This window comes from Falco punctatus, assembly GCF_963210335.1.
Source record: "Falco punctatus genome assembly, chromosome: 1".
NCBI lineage: Eukaryota > Metazoa > Chordata > Aves > Falconiformes > Falconidae > Falco > Falco punctatus.
Window position 1 is genome coordinate 59,089,325 of NC_137580.1, and position 24,063 is coordinate 59,113,387.

General features: G+C 35.6%; 1 protein-coding gene across 9 annotated transcripts in view; it reads left to right on the forward strand.

The window, feature by feature from the left end:
- CEP135 (centrosomal protein 135) overlaps positions 1-24,063 on the forward strand; it is a 37,274-nt gene that overhangs the window by 8,459 nt on the left and 4,752 nt on the right. For 4 of the 9 annotated variants that reach the window (XM_080385554.1, XM_080385557.1, XM_080385559.1 and 1 more), the window contains exons 5-23: positions 558-699; positions 2,374-2,458; positions 3,435-3,563; positions 5,188-5,403; positions 5,974-6,039; positions 7,011-7,161; positions 8,154-8,347; positions 8,823-8,966; positions 9,478-9,621; positions 11,592-11,669; positions 11,826-11,977; positions 14,010-14,125; positions 14,196-14,350; positions 14,848-14,903; positions 15,912-16,080; positions 18,789-18,899; positions 20,738-20,923; positions 21,879-22,088; positions 23,047-23,249. In XM_080385554.1, coding sequence (XP_080241680.1) covers positions 558-699; positions 2,374-2,458; positions 3,435-3,563; positions 5,188-5,403; positions 5,974-6,039; positions 7,011-7,161; positions 8,154-8,347; positions 8,823-8,966; positions 9,478-9,621; positions 11,592-11,669; positions 11,826-11,977; positions 14,010-14,125; positions 14,196-14,350; positions 14,848-14,903; positions 15,912-16,080; positions 18,789-18,899; positions 20,738-20,923; positions 21,879-22,088; positions 23,047-23,249 — 2,707 coding nt within the window. The remainder of the gene's footprint in view (positions 1-557; positions 700-2,373; positions 2,459-3,434; positions 3,564-5,187; positions 5,404-5,973; positions 6,040-7,010; positions 7,162-8,153; positions 8,348-8,822; positions 8,967-9,477; positions 9,622-11,591; positions 11,670-11,825; positions 11,978-14,009; positions 14,126-14,195; positions 14,351-14,847; positions 14,904-15,911; positions 16,081-18,788; positions 18,900-20,737; positions 20,924-21,878; positions 22,089-23,046; positions 23,250-24,063) is intronic. The other 5 variants (XM_080385560.1, XM_080385558.1, XM_080385556.1 and 2 more) reach the window with 5 other exon arrangements.

The following is a 24,063-nucleotide window of genomic DNA, read 5'->3' on the forward strand; positions in this document are numbered from 1 at the left end:
TAATTGTGTGATGAAGAGTAATTGTTCCATCTGGAAATAATACTGTGTTTTGCTTTGTTTTTTATATAATGTTACCATGCAATCAAACAACTTATTTTGCAATATACTTATGATAGTCATTCACTGAAATGACAATAGGATAGAAGGAAAAAAAATATTACTAAATAATGTGAAGGTTAGTTCAGTCAAAAAGAGTTCTTAAATGTGAAAACAAAATGTCTTTTGTGGTGTTTTAATTTAGCTTTTTTAGTAAGTTAAATCACTGACAGATTCAACAAGTTTGAACTCTAGAATGTTTAGAGTCTTAAACGGTGGGGAAAATTACTTATACTGAACTTTGCATGTTTTGTTATTCTAAAACTGAACTTTGACAAGCTAATACTAACCTGTAAGAACAGTGTTGTCTAGAATGTAATAATTTTATCAACTTCTTAGAATAAGGTTAAAATGTTGAAATGTGGCAGTATTGGAATAAATGGGAAATTTCATTTTGTATTAAAGCAGAATACTCCCTTGCTTTAACTTGAAGTAACAGGCATTTGGGTTTGGGCTTTTAGGTGGCAGAAAAAGAAGCATTCCCTTCAGACGTCAACGCATGCAGATAGACCAGCTTGTCCCCCCATCAGGTGTTAGTGCCTATCCAGTTCCTCAGCCAGCAGACCCTTACATCGCAGACCTTCTTCAGGTGGCTGATAATCGGTAATCTAAAGAACTTTTAAATTTTGAAGTATAGGTGTTAAATATTTGCATTGATTTTTCCAGCTCCCACCCACCTTCTGCCTTTCAGTTTTGCCTCAAACAAAATGATATTTCATGATGTTTTAAGAGCACTGTAGTTCTTAAAAAGCATTTTTGTTTAGTGATTGACAGTGCTGCCTGTGACAAAGTTGCAATAGATATTTAATAAGCTGCCTACTTAAGGATTTCTCTTTTAAGATTTCTATACTAGTTTTACTGTTACACCTAATTTTAGATTGAATATTCTGGAAAAAAGCTAGGTGTAATTGCATAGGAGTAAACTAATTTTTCCTATTTATTTTTCAAGACTAAAATATTCTTAATTTGTGTAATACTGCTTTTTGCTTGGGAGCCTGTGTTATGTAAGGTTCAAGTAAATTCTTTTTTCTTACTTAGAATATATAGAGAGTTTACATGGCAAGGTGTTGGCAGTCGGGGGGCTGTAAGGGTGGCCTCTCTGGGAAGAGACCAGTGGCTGTCCTGTGCTGGACACAGCCAGGTCCACCTGGCTTCAAAACAGACCCAGCGTGGGTCACAGCTGAGCCCATCAGCCAAGCTGCTGGCTCCCCTGGGAAAATTTAAGAAAGTGTAGAAAACAATACTGCGCAGCAGCAGCAGTGAGAGGGAGGAGTAAGAAAAATAAGAGGGAAACAACCCTGCAGACACAGGGTCAGTAAAGCGGGGGGAAGAGGAGGTGTCTCGGGCACTGGAGCAGAAATTCCCCTGAAGCCTGTGGAGAAGACCATGGTGATGCAGGCTGTCTGTGCAGCCTGTGGAGAGCACATCAGAACAGATATTCATGTTGCAGCCCATGGAGGACCCCATGCTGGAGCAAGCGGATATGCCCTGAAGGAAGCTGCAGCCCATAGAGCAGGCTCCTCTAGGAACTGCAGCTTGTGGAGAGAAGCCTATGCAGGAGCAGGTTTTCTGGCAGGAGCTGTGGCCCATGAGGGACCCATGCTGGAGCAGTCTGTTTCTGAAGGACTGTACCACGTGGAGATGACCCATGCTGGAGCAGTTCATGAAAGGCTGCATCCCATGGGAGGGAACCCCATGCTGGGACAGGGGAACAGTGTGAGGGGGAAAGAGTAGCAAAGCCAAAGTGTTACGAAGTGCTTTGAATTGACTGCATCTCCCATTCCCCATCCCTGCACTGCTTGGTGTAGGGGGAGGTATAAGAGGTGTAAGAATCACAAGAGAAGCAGTGAAGTTGAACTTGAAAAAAGTGGAGGGTGGGAGGAAAGTGTTTTTAGTTTGTCTTTGCTTCTCATCATCATACTCTTTTTCATTGACAATCAATTAATCTTCCCCAAGTTGAGTCTGTGTTGCTTGTGACAGTAATTGGTAAATGATCTTCATGTCTTTATCTTGACCTATTAACTTTTTCATCTTATTTTCTCCCACATCCTGTTGAGGAGGGGAGTGAGAGAGCACCTGAGTGGGGGTCTGGCAACCAGCCAAGGTCAACCCACTATAATAGCTTAAACAGCTTGACTTATGCATTAATACTTTGGATGAACAAAACTTTTTTTTGTGAAATATTTATGTTAGGAGCAAAGAGAAAATACTAATATTGAATTGCGTACATATGGTTCCCCCATGAATCCACATAAAGAGTATATTGCTATATTTCAGAATTCATGAACTTCAGTCAGAAGTAACAGAGCTACAGGAAAAACTGGAGCTATCTGGACGTGAAATGAAAAATTATAGCAAACAGGTATGTTTACAGATTTTTTTATTATTATTATTTGGCTGCAGTAGCCATTGCAGTGGCCTCGATTATAATTTGTGTTTTAACCTTGTTGGGAAAGCATTGTGTGGCTTCTGAAATACAATATTCAAACTGGTCTACATTGAGCTATTCCTCTCCTCAGCTTTTGGAGACAGCAGCCACAATAAAATACTTGCCCACTGCTTTTGCTGATATATTTTGTGTATTAAAATTACCTTAAATAAGCTAAACTTTGTGATCATAAGTAGAATTTATGTATGCCTATAGTTTTTTAGTGCAGAAGGATTAACTAGTCCAAAATAGTAATTTGATCTACATAAAGATAAGTTTTTTCACTGTTTTGTCTGGTTATATTTTTAAAATTTTTAGGTTTTGAAAATTAATTTATGAACAACAGATTTTACAATAATTTGAGTGGATTGAGAAGATTATATATAGTCTTTAAGTGAGGGAATTGCATCAACTGTTGATATGTTATTATATGTTTCACTGTCTGGGGATTAGTGGACACCATCCTCTTTTTTTTTTTTTTTTTTTCACTTCACATCTTGGTTTCCCTCTTCTAGTACTCCCTCTTTTTTGGTGACTGAAATAGTCACTAAATTAGCTGATTTAAAAGTTTTTTTCCCGAAGTTTAAATGCTAGTCTAAAGACAGCTAATTTGCAACATTCAGTAAATTAACTTTAAATGAAAATTGTTGGTTTCTCTTCAATAAAACAATTTAGAAGGAATTGTTTCAGGTTTTTTCCCCACAAATTGTATTTGATTAACTTATTTTTCTTTCAAAGAAATCACTTTTTTCAGAAAAATCCTGAATTAAAAAAAATAGATTTTAAGGATAAAAATTGCATTACTAGGTGCATATACTTTTACCGAATGTTATACAGATGTTTATTTGAACGAAAGTTCTATTAAATGGTGTAGAAGATACCAAAGACCTTTTTTTTTTTCTCCTCAAAGGTTGAGCTAAGAGACAAAGAAATAGAGCGCCTAGTGCTAGCATTGGATGGTGGGCGTTCTCATGAGGCTCTTTCTCTGGAATCGAGAACTAAAAGTAATGAGAAGCTTATTGCTGATTTGCATTTGCAGGTAATGGATTTGTTACTGTTGTTTAGTCAAAACTAAAAATACTAGCAATCTAAAAAAACTTCTAAGTCTTTAAAAAAATCGCTATTAGGTATAAACCCAATCAATTTAACTTGTTTTGCTTTTTAGGTGGCAGTGTTTCTTGTGTAAGGAAATTTTGTTTCTTGTTTTAAGACTATTGGAGTGGTTTTGGTAAAGAATTCTGTGAAGTCATATCTGCACACAGTAATGTTAATCTGAGAGTATTCAGAAAATTTCTGTACCTTACACTGTATTCACCAAGTTTGACTACGTTCTCTTTTTTTTTGGTACATACCCCATTTCTGTTTTAGGAACTAACAATGATGTATGTACTTAGGGTAAGGAGTAGTCCTGAAGGTAATCTCATCATATAGTTGGGAATCTATCTCATTGAATTCAAATGGTCCCCACATTTACTCCTGCATAGACTTGCAAGGAAAGGATAAGCTCAGGATAAAGATTTATGTGTTTACTGTGTATATTAGCATGCATTCAGTATTGATCTCAGAATGAGGATTTTAAAAAAAATAATACAGGACAGGCTTGAGTACAGATTAAGTAAAAAAATTATGAAGATGGATAAATCAATCTCTGGATTTGTACCATCAATTCTCTGTTTTTTCCAGCTGAGTTAGATGTTTTGTGTAATGATTGTGCATGAGGTACAGTGGCATGAGAGCCATGTTACAGAACCTAGTAGGTTAGGTTCAAAATTTCATTTTGCAAAAATACAGAATGAGCGATATCTTGGAAGCAGCACAGCTGTGTTCAGTGATCCTGGATTAGGAATTCGTGCTGAACACAGATTGATTGTAGACAGTGAGCCCAGAACTGCATAAAGCTGGGTTTGGGCCACCAAGACTATCTGCTCAGGCTCAGTACCAGTTTACCGCTTTTATTCTATCACAATAAATGGATGAATATCTCTATCTTCATGACTATGAGAGGGCTCTACAGTAATACTCCTTTCTGGAGTTTTGGGGAAAGTCGTGTGGAGAGGGAAGTGGAACACCTCTGTTACCTTAATTCTTTCAAGATACTCCAAGCTGCCTGCCTCTCTTTACTTTGAGGGAAAGGTGTACTGGAAAAAACAATGTAGAGCAGGATTTCTGAGGATGTGTTTAAGGTGCTGAGATATGTTGGGGGCGAGATAGGTTTTGGGAATCTAACTTGTAAATCTTCACTTCCATGAAGGAGTAACAGTGAGACTAAGCCTAGCAAACATACTACAAAGGTGGAGAAAAGAATGTGTCCTCGTATCTTGTGAAATTTAGGGACACTCTTGAGTGCACTGGGTCTACCATACTGATGCCCAAGAAAGGTTTCTATACAGATCTCTGCTTTTCAGTACTTTGTTTTCAGAATAAACCTCAGGTTTTGGAGACAAGATAATGAACAGTGTAGTCTTCACCTTGCATCTTTATAAAATCATATTTTTTCATGTTGATAAGCATTAAGTCCTAAAACCAGAAAATCTTTCCATTTTTAAGAAGTTGTCCCTTTTTTACCATAGATACAAAGATACTGTATTTCAGAAGATTGAGAGGAACTTTTGCTACCTAGTTTAACAATACATATTAATATTTTCGTGAAAACTATCTTTCAGGTTGAATATCTTCAGCAAACAAACAAAGAACTTGAAAAGCGCATTCAAGACCTCTTGGACACTAAACAAAATGTGACTAGTGAGGTAGTGCATTTAAGCAATAAAAATGAAGAACTGTGTCAAGAACTGAATGAAATAGACCACTTGGCACAGCAGTTGGAAAGACACAAGGAAATTGTGCTCAAAACTGCAGATAAGGAAATAGGAGAAGCAAAGGTAATCACTAACAGTGTGAAGGATCTGCTCAGCTTTTAGGTGGCTTTGAACGCTTTAATTCTAACAAATGACCTATTGGCTTGTAAAGGAAGGTTAAAAAGATATTTTTCCCAGTGTACTTAATCTAATACAGAATTTCTCACTAAAAATGATTTATCACAGCAATTTTTTCTCTTTACTGTATTAGGTGAGATGAGTTTAGTTAAAAGGTAATCTGTCTTCCTTCTGTTAGCTTGCTATGAAATAAAATTCTGAGATACTAAACTATTGATAGGAAATGGATGTTTGCAACAGTGATGCCTGAGTTTGGAGGTTGTTTTTTTTTTTCTATGAGGAGTCATGCAGTGATTTATGTAATTACTGTGCTTCAAAGAGCACGGGTGTGTATACTACCGCATTTTCATGCTTTAAGTTCATAGGAGCTTTACTACTTAAAATTCAGCAGATTACAAGAAATTAATTAGACTTTATTTCTTACAAAGATAGTCTGTTTCCTTAATTTTTTTGTAACAAATGAATTGTTACTTTGAATATGTAACTTTTAACATACAGGTTAATTTTGTTTCATAGAAAGAAATTGAAAGAAGACAGGGTGAAACACAGGAACTTGAAGAAACAATAATAAGGCTTAAATCAGTAAGTAAAAATACTTTCAGATCTTGTTTGTAGCATTTTTACTGTCATCCACGTGATTCTTTCATTTATTATTAAAATTAACAATTTAACAATAGAACTTTTATAGTATCCCAAAACTCTACTGTAATTACCAATTAATAAATGAAAGAGCTAGAGAAGCTATGTTATGTTGTTGCAAAAATAAACTGAAAGAAACCTCAGTAGACAGTGTGGTTGACTACATCCTTATTGTACACTTCCTTATTTCTGCTATCTGAAGTTGTAATTTCCATGACATAATCTTTTTTGCCACAAATGAGTTATGACATCCTAGAGGATTTTCTTGATTTAGAAACTACTTTGTCTCTTAATCAGCATGTGAATAATTAGGCACTAGTTGGCGAACTCAGAAACAAAACATAGTAGCCTAGATGAAGAACATCAGGATTATCAATTCCTTGAAAACCAAACTCTTTCCAGCATACAGCAAGTTGTGTATTAGTTGAGTGTTTTAGTTTTTCTAGTGAACTTGAAAATACAAAAATATTTCATTTTCAGCACATCTGATTATAGGAAAGACATGCCCAATAGCATTTGATTAGCTGTAGCGCTGGGTTGACTGAAATGCCGTATTGTGATGTACTTCCACACCAACAGTGTAACTAAATGCCATTAAAAATTATTTCTTGCTTTAAGTATTACTTTTTTCCATGTTTGTATCCCACTATCCTTCTGGTTGTTGTTTTCATTTAAACAAGGGTTGGTCTTGTTTTGTTACTGATCGCAAACTATGTCTAAAGTAATGCTTACTTCGGTGTAATAAAAAGTAATATAAAAATGATGGCCTTTAACAAATGTTCAAGCACAAAATGTCCAGATTGAACAGAAGTAAACAGTGTTAAGTATTAAAAGTTTTAACAAAATGTTAAATAATTTTTTCCAAATGTCTCTATTGGCACTTCTAATTTTTGTAATAATACTTGTTACTTCAGGAGTTGTGCTCATGTCATAGGGAGAACGAGAGACTGAGTGAGGAGCTCTTTAGAAAAGCAGATGATAAAGAGAATCTTGAACTGTTGTTAAACCAGCTTGGGCAAGAAAAACAAAGACTGACAGAAAAAACAGAGAACTTAGAAATAAAAGGTAAATCATCAAATGTAGGTTCCTGTAAATTATCCTCCTATAATTTTTGAAAGAGAAAACCTTACCTATTTAAGATACAGTCAATAATACTAAAAGACTTGATACATGTGAATTAAAAGGAGACTATAGGTCTTCAGTCAGGATTGAAGTGAAAACTTGTCACGGAAATGTTTTCATTCTGTATGTTAGAACTGAAAGTTGACTTTTTACTGGGATCCCATAGGACATCCTAATACTAATGCTGTGGCAGTTTCATACCAAATAATTTATTTTGTCCAAAACTGTTTTTATTCTCTGTCTTTCTGAGTGAATTCAGGCTGTGTTTCTTAAAAGCTTTATACAGTTGATCTTGAAAACCTCCAGGGATGGAGATTCCACAACATCTCTTAAGCAACCCATTCCAGTGTTCGTTTATTCTCAGAGTAAAAAAATTTTTTCCCTATATTGCTTGTCATTGCCTGTAGCAGTTACTGTTCCTTTTTAACCTACTGTGCACCTCTGTGATGAAACGGACTCTGTGTTATCTAACCCCTTCTTGGTATTGTCAGTCTGCTTTTGGGTCCCCAGCTCTTCTCCAGGCTGAACAAGCCCAGTTCCCTCAGCCATTTCCCCACAGGGCAACTGTTCTGGTCCCTGACCAGCTTGAAGGGCCTCCCCTGGGCTCACTCAAGTTTATCAACATCTTTCTTGTACTGGGGGCGGGGGGGAACTGAACACAGTATTGTAAATATGACTAATAAGTGCTAAGAAAAGGGGAATAATTGCATCCCTTGGACTGTGTTTCCATTGATGTAGCCAATATGCTGTTAGTCCTCTATTGGTTCCAAAGCATGCTACTCGCTCATTTTGCCTACTGTCGTCCAGGACTTCTACATCCTTTTCAGCAGATTGGCTGCCCAGATGGTTACTGGGAGTCAGTCCCTTCCAAATGCACGTCTTTGTGGAAATTCATGAGGTTCCTATACAGTTGTTTTTATTTTTATTTTCTGCAGAACGAGAACTTGTCCTAGAAATAGAAAGAATGAGATTAGAATATGGTATAGCCCTAGGAGACAAATCTCCATCTCGTCTAGATGCATTTGTAAAGACTTTAGAAGACGACAGAGATTATTATAAGCGAGAATTAGAATATCTTCAGGAAATGATAAAACGAAGGCCTAGCCCAAGCCGTAGGATTCCAGAGAAGGTAAAGTTCCTGCTGTCAAGACAAGCTGAAAAAATAATGGAAATACTGTAGCACCATTGAAGGAGCTATCAAATGTATTTTCAAATTCTGAAGCAGTAAGTTATTGTACTAGTGTTTTAAATTACGTTCTTGAAATAAAAAAATTAACTGTGACCTTGCGTTTTATTTTCCTATTCGCATTTTACAGTAACATATTGATTAATTATAGATCAGTTTGTTTGAAATAAATAAAACTAGATGATGAACAGAAAAAAGTTGAAATCTTATTGTTGGCTGTTTTGCTTTTTCTCCTTAATGGTTAGTTCTTATTGTTTAAATTATACCACCAATGTCAGGCTTTTTCTTGCAATTGAAGCTTATTACATATGTATTTTTCATGTATTACTGATAGTGTGAGTTTGTTCTTTTTTGATGTTAATTATCCAACTATTTTAATTAGCATATTTTAACATAAATTTTATTGATCACTTTGCAGAGTGAAGATCTTAAATTGATCATCAGAGAAAGAGATGAGCTGCGTTCCATGTTAGACAGATTTGAAAAACACATGATAGAAATTCAATCCAATGTTAAATTGTTGACTGCAGAAAGAGATAGGTTAAATGTTCTTTATGAGCAGGTAAGAAGAGATTGGTTATAATTGGCATTGAAACAACCGATTAACACTTGTTATACTGTGGCTTATTTACAGTGTGAAAACTTCTCTTTCTAATAGAACTTAAGGAGTATAGACCTACTAGAATACAACCAATAATAATATCTATTTTTTTATTACTTGTTTAATAAAATTAAATTGTAGTATTAAGTTAGTGTATGAACTTCAAAGCCATTATAACTTACTGTACTGGCATTTGGAAATGAGAAAGATTGGGGAAATAATCTATAGAATGCATGAGAAAGTTGGGTAAGGATACAGGCTATACTTGGAACAGTAAAAGGATGATGAGTATGTTGGCAGCATAAGTTGTCATGCCACTGCATGATTTAGGGAGTATATTTTAGTTATTTAGGGAAAAATAAGGCTATAATAGCACTTCTATTGTAATAACAGCATTGAAATGTGGGTTTTTTGTTAGTGTATATGCTATATTAATTGCAATCCATGTATGCTGACAAATAATCTTTTAAAGTCTCAGGATGAATTGAACAGGATGAGAAAAGAAGCAAAACATAATTTAGTTTCTCAACGTCATGTGGAAGAAGAAAGAGATGTTGCACTGACCGACTTTAGAAGACTAATGGCAGAAAAAGAAAGCCTCAGAGAAAAACTAAAGGTGAGCTTTTGTAGCTTTGTTGCTTGTAGTGAGGTGGCTATATGGAAAGCTTACACAGTAATGCCATGTTTGTGTCTAGCTGTCTGTCAGTTCTCCTTTTTAGTAACTTTTGAACTTAACCAGCTTCAAACTCATTTGAAAGAACTTGATGAATTGTCAAAATTATCCTTGTAAACTGAGTTCCTAGGTGGGGATGGCGGGGTAGGAACCTGAGGGCAACCGTGGCATCACCTTGTGTGAAGAACCTAACTATGAAACCCCAACCACAGAATATTTTTGTCTGTATGCAGTACTTCAAAGATGCTTGTGTGTCCCTGTGCCTCTTGAGTTGTGGGGTTCAAAAAGGACCCCCTTGCATTCTAAACTTCTCAGAGAGGAGTTTAGATATGGCTGGAACCAGACTTGGTCAACAGTTTATGACTAAAGGATTATATACCTGCAATCAATCCTTTATATCACTTAGATATCAAAGTTTCAGCGCTCTTATTCCCAATTCACTTACTGAGTATCTGATGTGATAAGGATTCTCTCAGCCTCAAGGAGTAACCTTGAGAGGCATCCTTACTCAAGGTGAGATCCTGGCATGCAGCCTGTTGCCATGCAGGAGACCTCAGTGGGCCCTGGACTGTTCCCTAGTTATGGAGTAAGATCATATTTGCATACTAACTGCATTTCGTTTGGTGTGCATTCAACTAGCCTCAGCTGTTGAGCAAGATTTATAGCCCTTAGCTATTATGTTATCTGTCTCCCCAGAGTCCAGCTTAAGCTGGATGCAGCCATCGTGACCGCCATGAGTGGCTATTGCTTGAGCAAAAAAAAAAAAAAAAAATAGGGGGGAGAACACAGTTACATACGGTTCTCATCCTGCAAACTGGGGACTTTATGGACTTTTTCATATTCACTAATCTTTACTTACTGTTGCATTTTTGTAGCAGAGTATTTTTTAAATGTCATAACTGAACCATCAAACATAAATTCATAGCAATCTAAGTTTCATTATTTTTACCTTTTAAAACAGTATTTGTTAATGCAATAATTTTCCTGTTACTCTGACATTTTGATGTCTGGTATTAATGTGCATTAATGTCTTATTTGGTGTAGTCAAGAGCATATGACTTCAGGGGGGTTTCCTTGACTTCTTTATTGGCTTATTAATATAATACATACAGGTTTTTAAAATGTCTTGAAAATTCAGACATTTAAAATCTTATTAATGGACTGATCCAAAGACAACATAAGTCAAGGTGATTGTATGATAAACGTTTCCATAGTTTGATTTACTGCCGCAATAAGAGAACTGCAGTGTATCTGAATGCAGTGGTGGTAACTCTGACCTCTTTGCTTAAAGCATGTGCATGCAGTGGAAGAAATGTTTCCAGCTCCATCCTTTCTTCTCGTAGGTGACTACCAACATTTTGTGTATGTGCCACTTTGAAATACCTGTACAAAAACACTTACCTCAGGCATTTCTAGGAGGTTTTGAGAGTTGGTTTAATAGTTTCACCACATGTATGCATAGAAGTCAGAGAAAAATCATTTAACAAAAGTTTCTTCGTAGACTTGGGGAAAGACCAGTTATCTTTGCAGTCTGTTTTATATTTCATATTAATGATAATCTCGTAAATTATTTTCAAACAGTTTAGAACACTAAGGTATATATGCTAGCAACCTTTAATATTGACCTGTAGCTCAGTAGCTTTTCTACAGTAACTCACAAATATTAATTTGTGATATAAATACGCTTTTTCTTTAAAACAGACAAAACCCCCTCAAACAACCAAAGCCAAACTCAGTGATGTGTATTCAGCTAATGCTTTGTGGTTTTATGGAAAGAACTTGGCATTTGGTCATCCAACTAAGAATGTAGAGCAATGTTTTCTTAAATATTAAGCTTAAATTTCTATGGTTAAATCTAAAAACGTTTGTCAAACATGTATCTTATCACATGTAATTCTATATTTCTGTCTCAGATTCAGCAAGAAGCAGCTAACCTTGAAAAATCAAAGATGCAGCATGATATTTTAGAACTGGAGAATAATATTCAAGGAGTAAGTTCATTTTTAGGAAGTAAGCTTTTACTACTACTAAAATAGGATGCACTTTCCAATCAATTAATTTTGTTAACTATTTTCAGCTTAAATTTGCCAAAGTTGTGATAGCTTTCTACAACAATAACATACATGGTTATTTTTTTTAAATTGCAGTTTGAGATGGAAAGATGTGAACTAAAGACTACAGTTTCTGTCCTGAAAGAAAGAATAAACTCTTTGGAAAATGAATTAAAATTGAAGTCCGGTAAACTTGCCCAAACATCTGATGATTCCTCTCAATTTAAGGCTGAGATTTGCTCACTTCAGTAAGTCTAATACAAAATGTGGTGGCCTTTCACAGATGCTAACATAATTCTGTTTGTTCTATAACTGTATGTATAGCAGAGTTGAGTTCCTGGAAAAGACCATGAAGTATTTTAAAAACCACTTGGTGCTGTTTTTGTCTTAAGGAAAAGTAAATAGGAGTAAGGAAAGTGCTGTGGTTGGCTTTTCAGGGCAAGCTCCTCTTGGACTTATTTGATGACCACATATACTGGTAATTTTTATGGCTAATTGTGAATGAAAATTTTCTCCTCCTTCTAGAATTGTTTCCTCTAACAAACATGTTGTCTGCTCATGAATGTAATGGAACAGAAGATTTCTAAAAGGATTTCCAATGGCTTGTTGTTAAAAGGAAGACAGATGCCTTTGCAAACTGCAGCAGTAGGAGCAAACTGCCAATTTTACAGAGTTGTCAGTGATACTGAAAATTTTATGCCAAGCATTAGGCATTGATATTCCACAGCTGAGTGGTTCATGGAGTCATTCTGTAATGGCCTTTTACCTGAGCTGGTTTCCTTGTGTCACTCTCTTTCATACACTAATACATATGCACACACATACTACAGTTTTGAGAGTTGACATCTTACGATCCATAGACATAGTCTGTGGGGATTTGACCAACTTGCTTAGAACTGGAGGATTAAGTATACCCATGTATTTTTAAGGACTATTTAGACTTGCAGGATCATTGCTGCACTCTTTTAAAGTTGTTCTAAATGTGATGGAACAAGAAGGCTTAGAGAAAGTGGAAACAGAGTATTGAATAAATCTGGGCAGAAATTTGGAGATCTGGTATTTGGTTTAGGTGGAAATGAGTGCCTTTGATGCAAGAGAGCACTACAGGATAGGTAATGCTGTAGATGAGATCTTTTGTATGTTTTACAAGGGAAACCAGGGTCTGTGGCTCACTGGCCACCCTCCCCCCCACCCCCAAACAGTAATGTACTGCACTGTGTAACAGTAAAATAGCAGGGTGGATAACCATGAAGAACCAAAGCTGAGAAACAGGCCTTGGAGTTCATCTAATGCTCCCAATGGCATGGAGAAGGCTGATAATAAATCAGTTAGTGTATTTGTTGATAAAATTGTGACAACATTCATAAAAGTGAAAGATTTTGTTAGCTTCCTTATAATTTTAGAAAGCATTGATATTGTAAAAATGAGGAGATAAGGAGTAGGGCTACAGTCATGTCAGCATTTGGTTCTTCTTTTTGCATCGTAGCAATTTGTTATAGCTGTATTCCACCACCCCTCCCCTAAATTTTCAGTCTAAAATTGAGTGAGAGCAATGTTTATCTGCAGATAATGCTGTATTCCAAATTGGTGGGGGTTTGTAAAATGAAAAGCTTTTCTAGCTTTTGTGCGATCCCACTTCAGAGGCATTTTTATTTTCTGACCTGTTTTGTAACTAATCTATTAAATTACATAGGAGTTTTGTTTTGAATTTTTTCCCCTAGGTCATTGATATTTCTTGCTAAGCAAAACAACCATGTAGGTAGATGGTTTCATATATCTTTCGGGCTCTGTATGTCTTAAAAGTAGGATCAGAACTGTAGCTGTCAATTTGATTGCTTCTTAAAATGTGGTGTGGCTGATACTCACTGCTATGAGCTACATATCAAAACCTTTATAATGCAGAGTCAAAAGATGTAAGTAGCAAGAGCTACATGATGAGGAATAACAGAAATCAGAGGAAGAGAATGTTTCAGATGATCACAGTGGTTCCACTGAGGTTCAGTTGCTCCACTTTGGAATGGTGTTGAGGTGTACTTGCTCCAGGAGGCTGGAGCAACCAAGTGGTGTTGGCCTTAGCGATCCTTAATAGCCCTCTCTTTCCCAGAGAGGGAGGGACAGGACTGGTTAGTATGACACAGCCTCATGCTGCTGGTTGGTATGACACAACCCTATCATGAGGTTACACTGGAACTGTTCCAGCACTTCAAGCAGCTTAAGAACCATAAGTTGATGACCCTGAATAGATCCCAAACTTCTTTCAACTGTATACTGATTTTCCAGACTCTTAAATGACCAACTCCAGAGGTCTGTTGAAGATTTACAGCACCGATTGTCCATAAAAAAGGATGAACTGCAGTCAGCTCAAGAAGAAATTGTAAAGCTAGAGGAGAAAATAGGTAATCGCTAGTGATTTTTCTGCTTATTTCCTGTTTATAAAATAGAAAATACTTATTCTTTGATTTGTAGATAGGTTAAACCAGAGGAGCACTTCCCAGGATGAAGCAGTCAATGTGCTTAGAAGTACTATTACTGTTTTGGACAAAGAAAAGGACAGTCTTCAAGAAACTGTAGATGAAAAAACAGAAAGAATTGCATGCTTAGATGACAACTTAGCTAACAAGGTATGTGCAGTAAAAGTACCACTTTATAGTCCGTCTGGGGATTTTTAAAACAGTTACATTTTAGGAAGACATTTTGCCTTGATAACAAAGTGTGTGCAGAGCTCTAGGCATCACACAAACAATAGGCAATATAAAGACCTAGGCAATATAAAGGCTTATTTGCCAACTCATTAGCATTTAGTTATGATTGTTAGTGTATTCCCTAAACACTTCCAAGAAAATGAAGTATTTTTTGCGTTTGCACTTGGAGGTGTTTATTGAGTTGTAAGGTTCTAGACTGAGGTGACAAAATCTAGACCTGACTTCCAGCTTTTTTGATGACAAGATGATCCTTTCTCAGAAAAGAAAAGATGCTTGGAGATTTGAATGTATAAAGATGCAATTACTTATTGGTGAAGGGTTAAAATAAAGGTTTAAATGTCAAGTTCTTTAACAAAGTATCCTGTTATGCTGCAATGTAATAATATCTAATACAACTTTTTTATTGTTATTATTAGGAAAAAACAATTGCTCATTTATGTTTAACTCTCTCTGAGCTGGAATCCTCAACAGAGTAAGTAAAGACTAGGATGTCGTCTTTAGTGTTTTTTTTATCTAGTCGTTTTAAAGTGAAAGTAGCTGGCTTTTTTAGTTATTTTGGTGAAATTAAGTTAATTCTGTTTAAGTCAAGTAATGTACTATGTCGAGAAAGATGTACACACCTTTTGAAGAAACTTTCCCTGCAATTATATTGCAGGCTGCTAAGATACTGTTAAGACAGCTATTAACAATTGTTTGGCTATATTTATTTTCCTAAATTGGTAATATTTCTTAATTCTCAGTTAAGAAGTAGCGTTTTAGCATTCTAAGTACTCCACTAGATATTATGAGACTGACCCAGGTAAAACCTAGAGCTGAACACTTATTAATTATAGGCAAGCTAATTCTTCCAGCTTTAATTAAAATATATTTATGTAGTTTTATGCTGACCTTCGTTTGATCTCTCCTTGCATCTTTTTAAGTATGACTTTTAAAACTATAGCTCTTTAAAAGAAAATATTTAAACATCAATATTTAAGCATCTGAAGACCAACCAATGTAACTGAATATTTGGTACATTGATACATGAATTATCTGGAGCAGAATACTAACACAAGTTCACTTAAATTCACACATATTTCTACTTTTCGGTTAATCTCTTCCTTACTCTTTTGATTGTTGTCTTTCAAGAGTAAGCTGTCATCTCTTATAGTTTATAAAATATACAATGGCTAACATACTGTAACCACTACCAAACACAGATGAATGCAAGTATCTAATTCCTGTTTGCAAAATAAGATATGGCTTATCAGATACATCTTTGAAGTTGAAGATACATTCCCCTTTATTTGTGCATATTAACATTTTACATCTTTAGATTGTTTAGTCAGTTTGTCAGCCTTCAGAGAGCATGAATTACCCTTTTTTAAAAAAAAAATAAATAAATAAGCTTTTGCATATCCAGAATCCATGTCTGATCATTTTCAGCAGTATGTGGTATAGTATAAGAAGAAACAACTTAAATAAGATTTTCTTTTAATAGCCAGATGAAGGACATGCTGAGCAACAGAGACCATGAGATATCTAGCTTACATCGCCAGCTTGATACGTTCCATGTAGAGCTTGCAGAAACAGGAAGAGTAAAGGAAATAGCTCTGAAAGAAAACAGAAGATTGCAAGATGACCTAGCTACAATGGCTAGAGAAAACCAGGTATGAAGCCAGTACATAACACTGAAGTATTAAACTATTTATTGCTTGTTTACATATAGCGGTACATCAAAACTACTATATCCCTAATTTTGATTCGGTATGTTTAATTATTGGTATTTCTTGAACACTGGGATATTAAAAGAAACTGGGCAGAAATTGTAGAAGTAATTATTTAAGCATTATCAATACAGCAGGGGAGAAACAGACAAGCTTTTGAAAGGTTTAGTCACCCTTCCCCAGGTTAAAAAAGAAATCTAAATAAGATAAATCTAGGATATAATTGTTTATACTATAATGAAATTATGTTAATTGGTTATATCAGTTCGTAGTTGGTGTGTACTTGGTAAAAAATGGGTTTTAGTATCTGTGAATCAGGTATTATTGAGAGAGTGCAAGAAACTGCAAAAGCAGATACCAGGTTGTTAGTCAGGTGAAAGGGAGAGGGTGGAGATTACTAGCACGTCTGAAGTTGTTCTGTTGCATAGTGAATTCATTAGTGTCATCCATCTAGTTTCCATGAAGCTTGGATGTATTGAGTGAGGTATGCCATGTTTTGAAATTAGAGTGTTTTGGAATGTAGGTTTTAATGTTAGTGTTCTGTGAGCCTTGGCAATGGTAGCTGTCAAGAGGTATTGGCAGGCTTTTAATTTCCAGTTCTGGCAAGGTCAGTTGCCATTCATGTGTGTTGCTCTGCAGGAACTTTGCTTTCACTGATGAATTTGGAAAGGTTAATGTTGGATGAGAAAATATAAGAGGGCTTAAAAACTACAAGACAGAGGGACTGAAGAAAACTTATTTTTAAGGTATGATAGCCCTGAATAGTCTGGATTTGTTTCCTGATTTCAGGAATGGGTAAGGATGCACAGTCAATGGGAATAGGAGGGGTTCCCTTTCCATTGTGTCAAGGTTGTATGGGGTTTTTAGATGGTGAATTCAAAGGTGCCTTCTATTTCCCTGGAGAAATGTTCTTATTGGATTGTCTTTGCATTGGTAAGGTAGGTGTCATGGTGAGGGTGGTGTCTTAGAGTTCAGCTGTATAGTGCAGCTTTTTTTTTGGGGGGGGAGGGGTTGGTTTTTTGGGTTGGGTGTGGGTTTTTTTTGGTTTTTTTTTTGAGATTCTCTTCAGGTACTTTATTTGACTGCTTGCAGAGTTTTATGTTATTTATTTCTGTTTGTATTAGTTTTATATGATTTCATCTTTCTTTAGCTCTCTGCTAGTTTAGAGTCATAATATACCTCCCTGCTAACAGCTACCAGTCAGTAGCTTTAGACCAAGAAGCAGGTGGGAAGTAGGTTATGATTGCCCAGTGGACTCTGAGTAGGTTCATGTATTCGTTCATAGTCGGCTTTCCAGTTCGGGGGTTTACCTTCCCTCTCAGCTGCTGATGGCTAAATAAGTTTCCTTGTGAAGTGCATGCTATAAAGGCATGACTTGAATTTACATTACTTATGGAATCAAAATTGAAATAAAATCTTTAATGCCTTGGGGAACTACCTGTTTCCATAGGGTATCATTGAGTATTTTATGGAAAGATGAGCTCTTTCAAGTTGATGGTGTGCGTTAAATTAAAATTCTGCCAGACAGAAATAGTTGAGAGATTCAGTGAAATAAAGTGAGTATCATTATTATTATTATTATTATTGTGACATCTTCATCTTGAGATGTTCTCCAGGGGTTCACAAGTTAAACCAACTGCTGGTGTGTAAGGCTCGTTCTTTCAGCAGCATAAGGGGCTTATATTGTGTATGTCCATTTGTACTCTTCGCAATCATCATTGTTCCATCTCGTCTTCCTCGGAATTCTCTGGGTCTGGGATACGTGGCTTGGAGAGCCTGAAGTGATTGGAAAGCCATTCGGTCTTGTTAATCCCTCATGTCGTTTGGGGAATAATGAGTTGGTTTTGTGCACCATAATAAATATTATCATAATGTGCTGACTAAAGTTTTCCCAGTGTGCTTGGGAAGGCTACCACAAAGACAAACAGACTGATTTCAGCATATGCTAAATCGGGGACAAAGTGAAAAGGCTGTGTTAATGAATATTAATATATCACAGAAAGAAGAGAAAGAAATGAGACAATATCCTCTATTTCTCCCACATTTGATAGTGAGGATAGAAGGTGATACTTGCCTTTTTGGCTCTGTGGGCTAGAGGACTTGGAGAAAGATGAGAGCTGAACCTGAGAAGGCCAGAGTTAGCAGTTCCAACATTTCAAACAAATTCTATGGTGCATTTTTGATGTCTGAATATGATCTTAATAATGTATTTACTTATTTTATCTTGCAATTCTTCTTTAAAATAAATGTTCTTTTGTTATAAAGTTGATTTTCTAGTGACACAAAACTTTCATTTGCTCAGGGACAGTGAGTCTTAAAGCTAGAAGAATCCCAGCTCCCAAACATCTATATGTTGAATTTTCCAAAGATCAGTAGGGTGTGTCATCAGGGAAGCTACAGATTTTAGGAATTGGTATGATAATCATTGTTTTCTGTGTTTATTCTTGCCTGGGAAATTCTTTGGTGTATATGAGGTAATAGAGGATATTTTTGAACCCTACAAATCCCAAAGGGATTTGACTAAATTACTTAAAAAGTAGAAGATAATAAAATCTAGAGCGTATGCCATTACTTTGGTTTAGTCTGATACAGTAATATATCATGATTAATTTATTCCAATGCACTGTTTTGCCTTTATGTAATCTTTTTAGGCTATCAGTACTGAGCTTGAAGATGCGATACGTGAAAAAGAAGAAATGAAAACCAGGGTTCATAATTATATAACTGAAGTTTCCAGATTTGAGACCTTGATGGCTTCAAAGGTAAAACTATAATCTGTAGGCAGTTATTACTGCTTTCAATAAATCCATTAATTTTAGAGTATAGCACGTTATCATTAGGATACAACAGTCAAAGTAAGAAATGTATGGGTTGGGTCCCGTTCTACCTGCCTGTCCCATTTCCTTCTTTTTTTCCTTCTTTCCTGTGCAGTGTTTCAAGCTACTAGTGCATTCATATAAAACCTTATTATACCTGAAGCACTAATAAATTCTGGCACATCACAATTTCATTGATTATTTTCAGTTGGCCATAACACTTGAGAATGACAAACAAATCATGTTTGAATGTTGTTTTGCTTTGAGTTTCAATAAGGCAACTAGTAAATATCTGGTACTCTTTCACAGTTGTAGGCATCAAGCAGCTTATATGATGGTTTTTAATATTTTGCACTTTTTAAAACCAGAAATTTTGTATGTAGTTCTGCAGAAAAGTGTAAAAATAGCACATGGGAGGAATGTGTTCTCTATGAATGTAGAGTTCAGAGTTTTTGCCGTACCGACAAAACAGTGCTCTTGTTAAATGTGTTTTGTCCTGATACTTTGATTCAGAAGTGTGATGTGTGTGAATTGAAACTTAAATCTATTTGTTTTAAATGATTATATGTCAAGACAACATGAACTGGCAAATTTATTATGTGACTTTGAATAAGAAAGAATGAGTTTTGATCTGACTTTGACTTGCATGTCTAGATGAATGCATGTAAATTCAACTTTTTACAAGTAGAAGCTAAAGCATAGCAAAAAAATCAAGGTCAGTAGTGTATTAGCTTAGAACTCTCAATTTGAGACACTTGAAGTTTAGTGTTTAAGAATTTTATAACATATGTCTAAAGCACTTCAGCTAAAGATGTGGATCTTTGGAAAATAAGAATCCAGTTATTCATGTCAGGTACCAAGAAACTGTAGCATGTACAGCCAGTGACCAATCAATTACAAAAGGTTGGTTTCAGGAATTTGTCTACTTTTGCATCCAGATGTTGCCTGTGGGAACAAGGATTTACTTTTCTGCACAGTGTTCACTTGCTTAATCATGAATTTCTGCTTCTTAATGCCCTGCCTCATTCTGTCTGCACCTTCCAAGTGCTGCAGGAAACACAGAAGGAATTTCAAAACCAGTAGCCTTCCTCTTTAAATAAATGTGATTCATACTAGCAACATGCTTATCCCACTGTGCATTACATGAACAGAGGAAGAAGGGAATGAAGCTAAATAAAGAAAAAAATAAATAAAAATCACTGCCTTATAGTATGCACTTGCACTTGGGCCAAATTAAAATTCACAGATAGCACTTATTCTATCACAGCATAACTTGTAAGCATTAAAGCTTGCAATTTTGTACTTTTACAATACACTACTTAGGCGTATGTGCCCAAATAGGTTGTCAGTCTTTCAGGCGTTACTGTAACATAAGTATTTGTAAGATAGCAGTAAGTAAAAGAGCTGACAATTTACTCTTTCTGGAATTTCTTGGAAAAAACAGCACTAGGATCAGTACATCTCAGTAGTGTGACCCTTGACAGTGCAGAGAGATCCAAAATAACCACTCTCCTGGGAGCTTTGAAACTCATTAACAACTGCTAAGTGTGAATACTTCCACTTAATAAAACTGAATGCCATCACTATTTATTTATTATTTGGACTGACAAAAGTGATGACGCCCTTCAGGAATTGCCAGATGCTGGGATTAATAAAATGGAGAAAGGTCTACTTTTGGGGTGGGGGTGGGTGGGGTGGAGATTTTGTCGGGAGTAGGCATGAAATAAGATCAAGCAACTTAAAGGTCAGTTCATCACTGTAAAGTGACTTTCTGTTTCATCTAGGAAAAAGAAAACCAAGAATTGTTAGAGAAGTTCCGAATGCTCCATACACAAGCTGAAGACTGGGAAATGAAGGCTCATCAAGCTGAAGGAGAAAGCAGCTCAATACGACTTGAACTCCTTTCTGTAGATACAGATCGGAGACATCTTCAGGAGAGAGTTGAACTTCTGGAAAAAGAGATTCAAGGGGTAATAACTTGTGCAATGAAATTCTGTCAAGGAAAGTGGTGCTTTAATGAAGTCAACATACTCTTTTTAATGCTTTAATGGGAAATTAATTTCTATGTGTGAATGCTTCAAATGTGAACGCTGCTTTTTTTGAAACTGTAACTGATGTTGGTTATATGTACTTTGCTTCTCCCTTCCCTGCTTTCTCAAAATTAGAATCACAGCATATATTTTAATGCTTAGATTTAATACTTAGATCTCTTCTGTTGGGTGATAATTGCTGTTATATTATTGTCTCTGTAAGAACCTTCAGTTTACTTGCTTCAAAATATTAGCATATAGCTTTATGAATATTTTTGTCAGCTAGCTTTATGGGTATTTTGTAAGCTTGGTTCTTACTCATTCAAAGCTTCAAAGAAATGTATTTGAAGCATTGTTGGCTGAAGTAAATCTGGTGTAGTAGTCCAAATTCAGAATCAGGATTCCATAATTCTGAAAACTCAACCAATAGCATAAAAAATAATGAGGTTTATATTTTAGAAGCAATAACTTCATGGAGATCAAGGAAGTTTTGGAGTAAAATAGTTGTGGATTGACCATATATTGTGTCATGCTTTTAATTAGCCTAAAAAAAGTTAGAGTTCAATATTTTAAGCTGAGTGAAAAATAGATTGTGTTTTGGGGGTTTTAAGCTTCTAATTCTCTTCTGAAGCTGGAGTCCAGCCTTATTCCACTCTTACACGGTACTTGTATAATTTTTTAAGATGATGGTGATTAAAAATTGCATAAGTGGTTTATTAGTTGTTCTTAGCTTTGGTTTAGGTAGAAAAGAGGAAAGGAATGTGATATAAAGTCAATTTTATAGGGAAAGTTAATTTTGAAGGGGGGAAAAATGTATTAAAACCCTGTTACTCAACAGAAAACTGTTAACTCAACATTTAACATTGAATGGGTATCCATATTTGTCTTTGTTTAGCATATCGTTGCGCATCAAGCATATGAATCTCAGATCTCCTCCATTACAAAAAATATGTCCATATTGGAAGAGGATATTAAACGTGAAAATCAGGATAAGTCTTCTGTGTTGGCGGACCTGGCTTCCGTAAGGGAACTCTGTGTGAAACTTGAGTCTAACAAAGAACTTCTGTCTCGACAGCTGACATCCAAAAGCATGGATTATGAAAGGGTAAGCAGCAAAGGCAAATTCAATTTGCTATAATACAATATTTTCCTTTGCTTTTAATGGTTTTGCAGAACAGAATTACTTCTGAGAGCAAGATAAGTCAATTTGCATCACTTGTTTTGCATTTGTATATAAATTATAAATTTTGCAGTACACAGATCTATATCCATGATTTTTTTTACAAAACCAGGGAGTTTTTCATTCATTATTTCTATAAAATGTGGCTTCAGTAGTTTTTGCAATGCCACAAAGACTAATTATATTTTTGGGGGTTTATGTACTGTTCATTTGCTCAAATTTTCATAACAAGTGAATAGTGCCCTTCTTATTTAGATATTAAATAGTTTTCCCTCATGGATTTTTTTCAGTTAAATTGAAATTTAGATTCCGCTGAAGTTCATTAAACATTTTGAAATATTTTAAACAGTTCTAAATACCTGTAATTTCTCAACTTTTTTCTTTACAGTTGATTGTTGTATCTTTACTTAGTAACTTGGTCAGGCTTTCTGTTACTGTAATAGTAAAGACTTTGAGAACAGTCGTTTTCATCCCCACAACTTCTGTTTATTTTCATAGAACTGATGAGGAAAACAAGCATTGCTACATTTTCAGCAAAAGCCAAAAAGCTAATTGTGAGCTAAACTAGTCAGAGACTGAAATACAGTAAATACTATTTTTGTACTTGTGCCAAAACCTACTGCTGTTAAAAGCCAATTAGTGTTCTGGGTACTTACCTGAGCTTTTCCATCTCCCAGTAAAACGTTTGACAGATGTACAGCTTGAATAGTTTTTAACTAAGTATAGTTTTAAATAATTGTAGGCTTTAATTTGTTGTGTGAGCTCAGTTTCCTATTAATTTTTATGAAACTTCTAATCATTAGAGTTTTGATAATAACCTTCACAAAAGAGAACTGTGTGTTTATAAACCAGTGTATTAATAATGTATAAAATTGTGCCCTAGGTTCTAGGTGAATTAGAAGATATAAAATCAGAAGCTGAATTGCTGAAAAAGCAGTTATCCAGTGAGAGACTTACTGTTCAGAACCTTGAAATGTTGCTGGCTACTAGTAGAGACAAAGAATTTCAGAACCGTTTAACATCCCATGAGAAAGATTCTGAAATTCAGTTACTGAAAGACAAGCTAACACTGGCTGAGAGCAAACTGTAAGTTTTAGCAAGTGTATGTATGTATGTGTTACGTGGTTTACAAAGAAAATTTTTCTGTGTGACAACACTTACTCAGAACATCAAATTCTTGATGTTTAGTATGGTTGAGCAGATTTTTGCAGCAGTGTTATTTGGCCTTTCATGGCATCGTCTACTTAGTTTCTGTACAGATTTTTCATACCACTTTCATTAATCAGCACTCTGGTGGACACAGTTTAATACAATCAGTAAACCGTACACAGGGGTTCCAAAGGAAATCTACTCGAAAAGGAAGGAGCCTTTGCTGAGTTTTCAAAGTCTTGAGAATAAGCACTCAGTTTCTCTGGATTTGTCCTGTCTGACTCCAGAAAAGTCGCTTCACTTTCTCTGCTGGTCATGACTTTCTCACATCAGTGAGGCACAGGAGGTGATGCTTCTCCTGAAGTTCACTTGTCTGATACAACTCTGCTGTCTTAGTGCAATCACTGAAATCCTTTCTTTCTGAACCTCTTAATGGATATAACTACCTAATGGCAAGGTAGCTGATCTGTTGCAGACATTATTTCCACTACACAACCAGCCAACCCATGATAACTTGTAAATTTTTTTAATCTGTTGAGTACATCTATAAATATATGTATGCATTACAGTATGATTTGGTTATTTAACCTTTGCATCAGAGTATAATCAATCGTCAAAATATATAACCACCTCTCTCCCAGGTTCTGATTTTTTTTCTTGGCTTCAGGAAGCAACAATTCAGCTGTGTTTTAAGCAAGACGTATTTTTATTTGGCTTTGAATAATTTAATTATTAAGAGAACACAAAATTT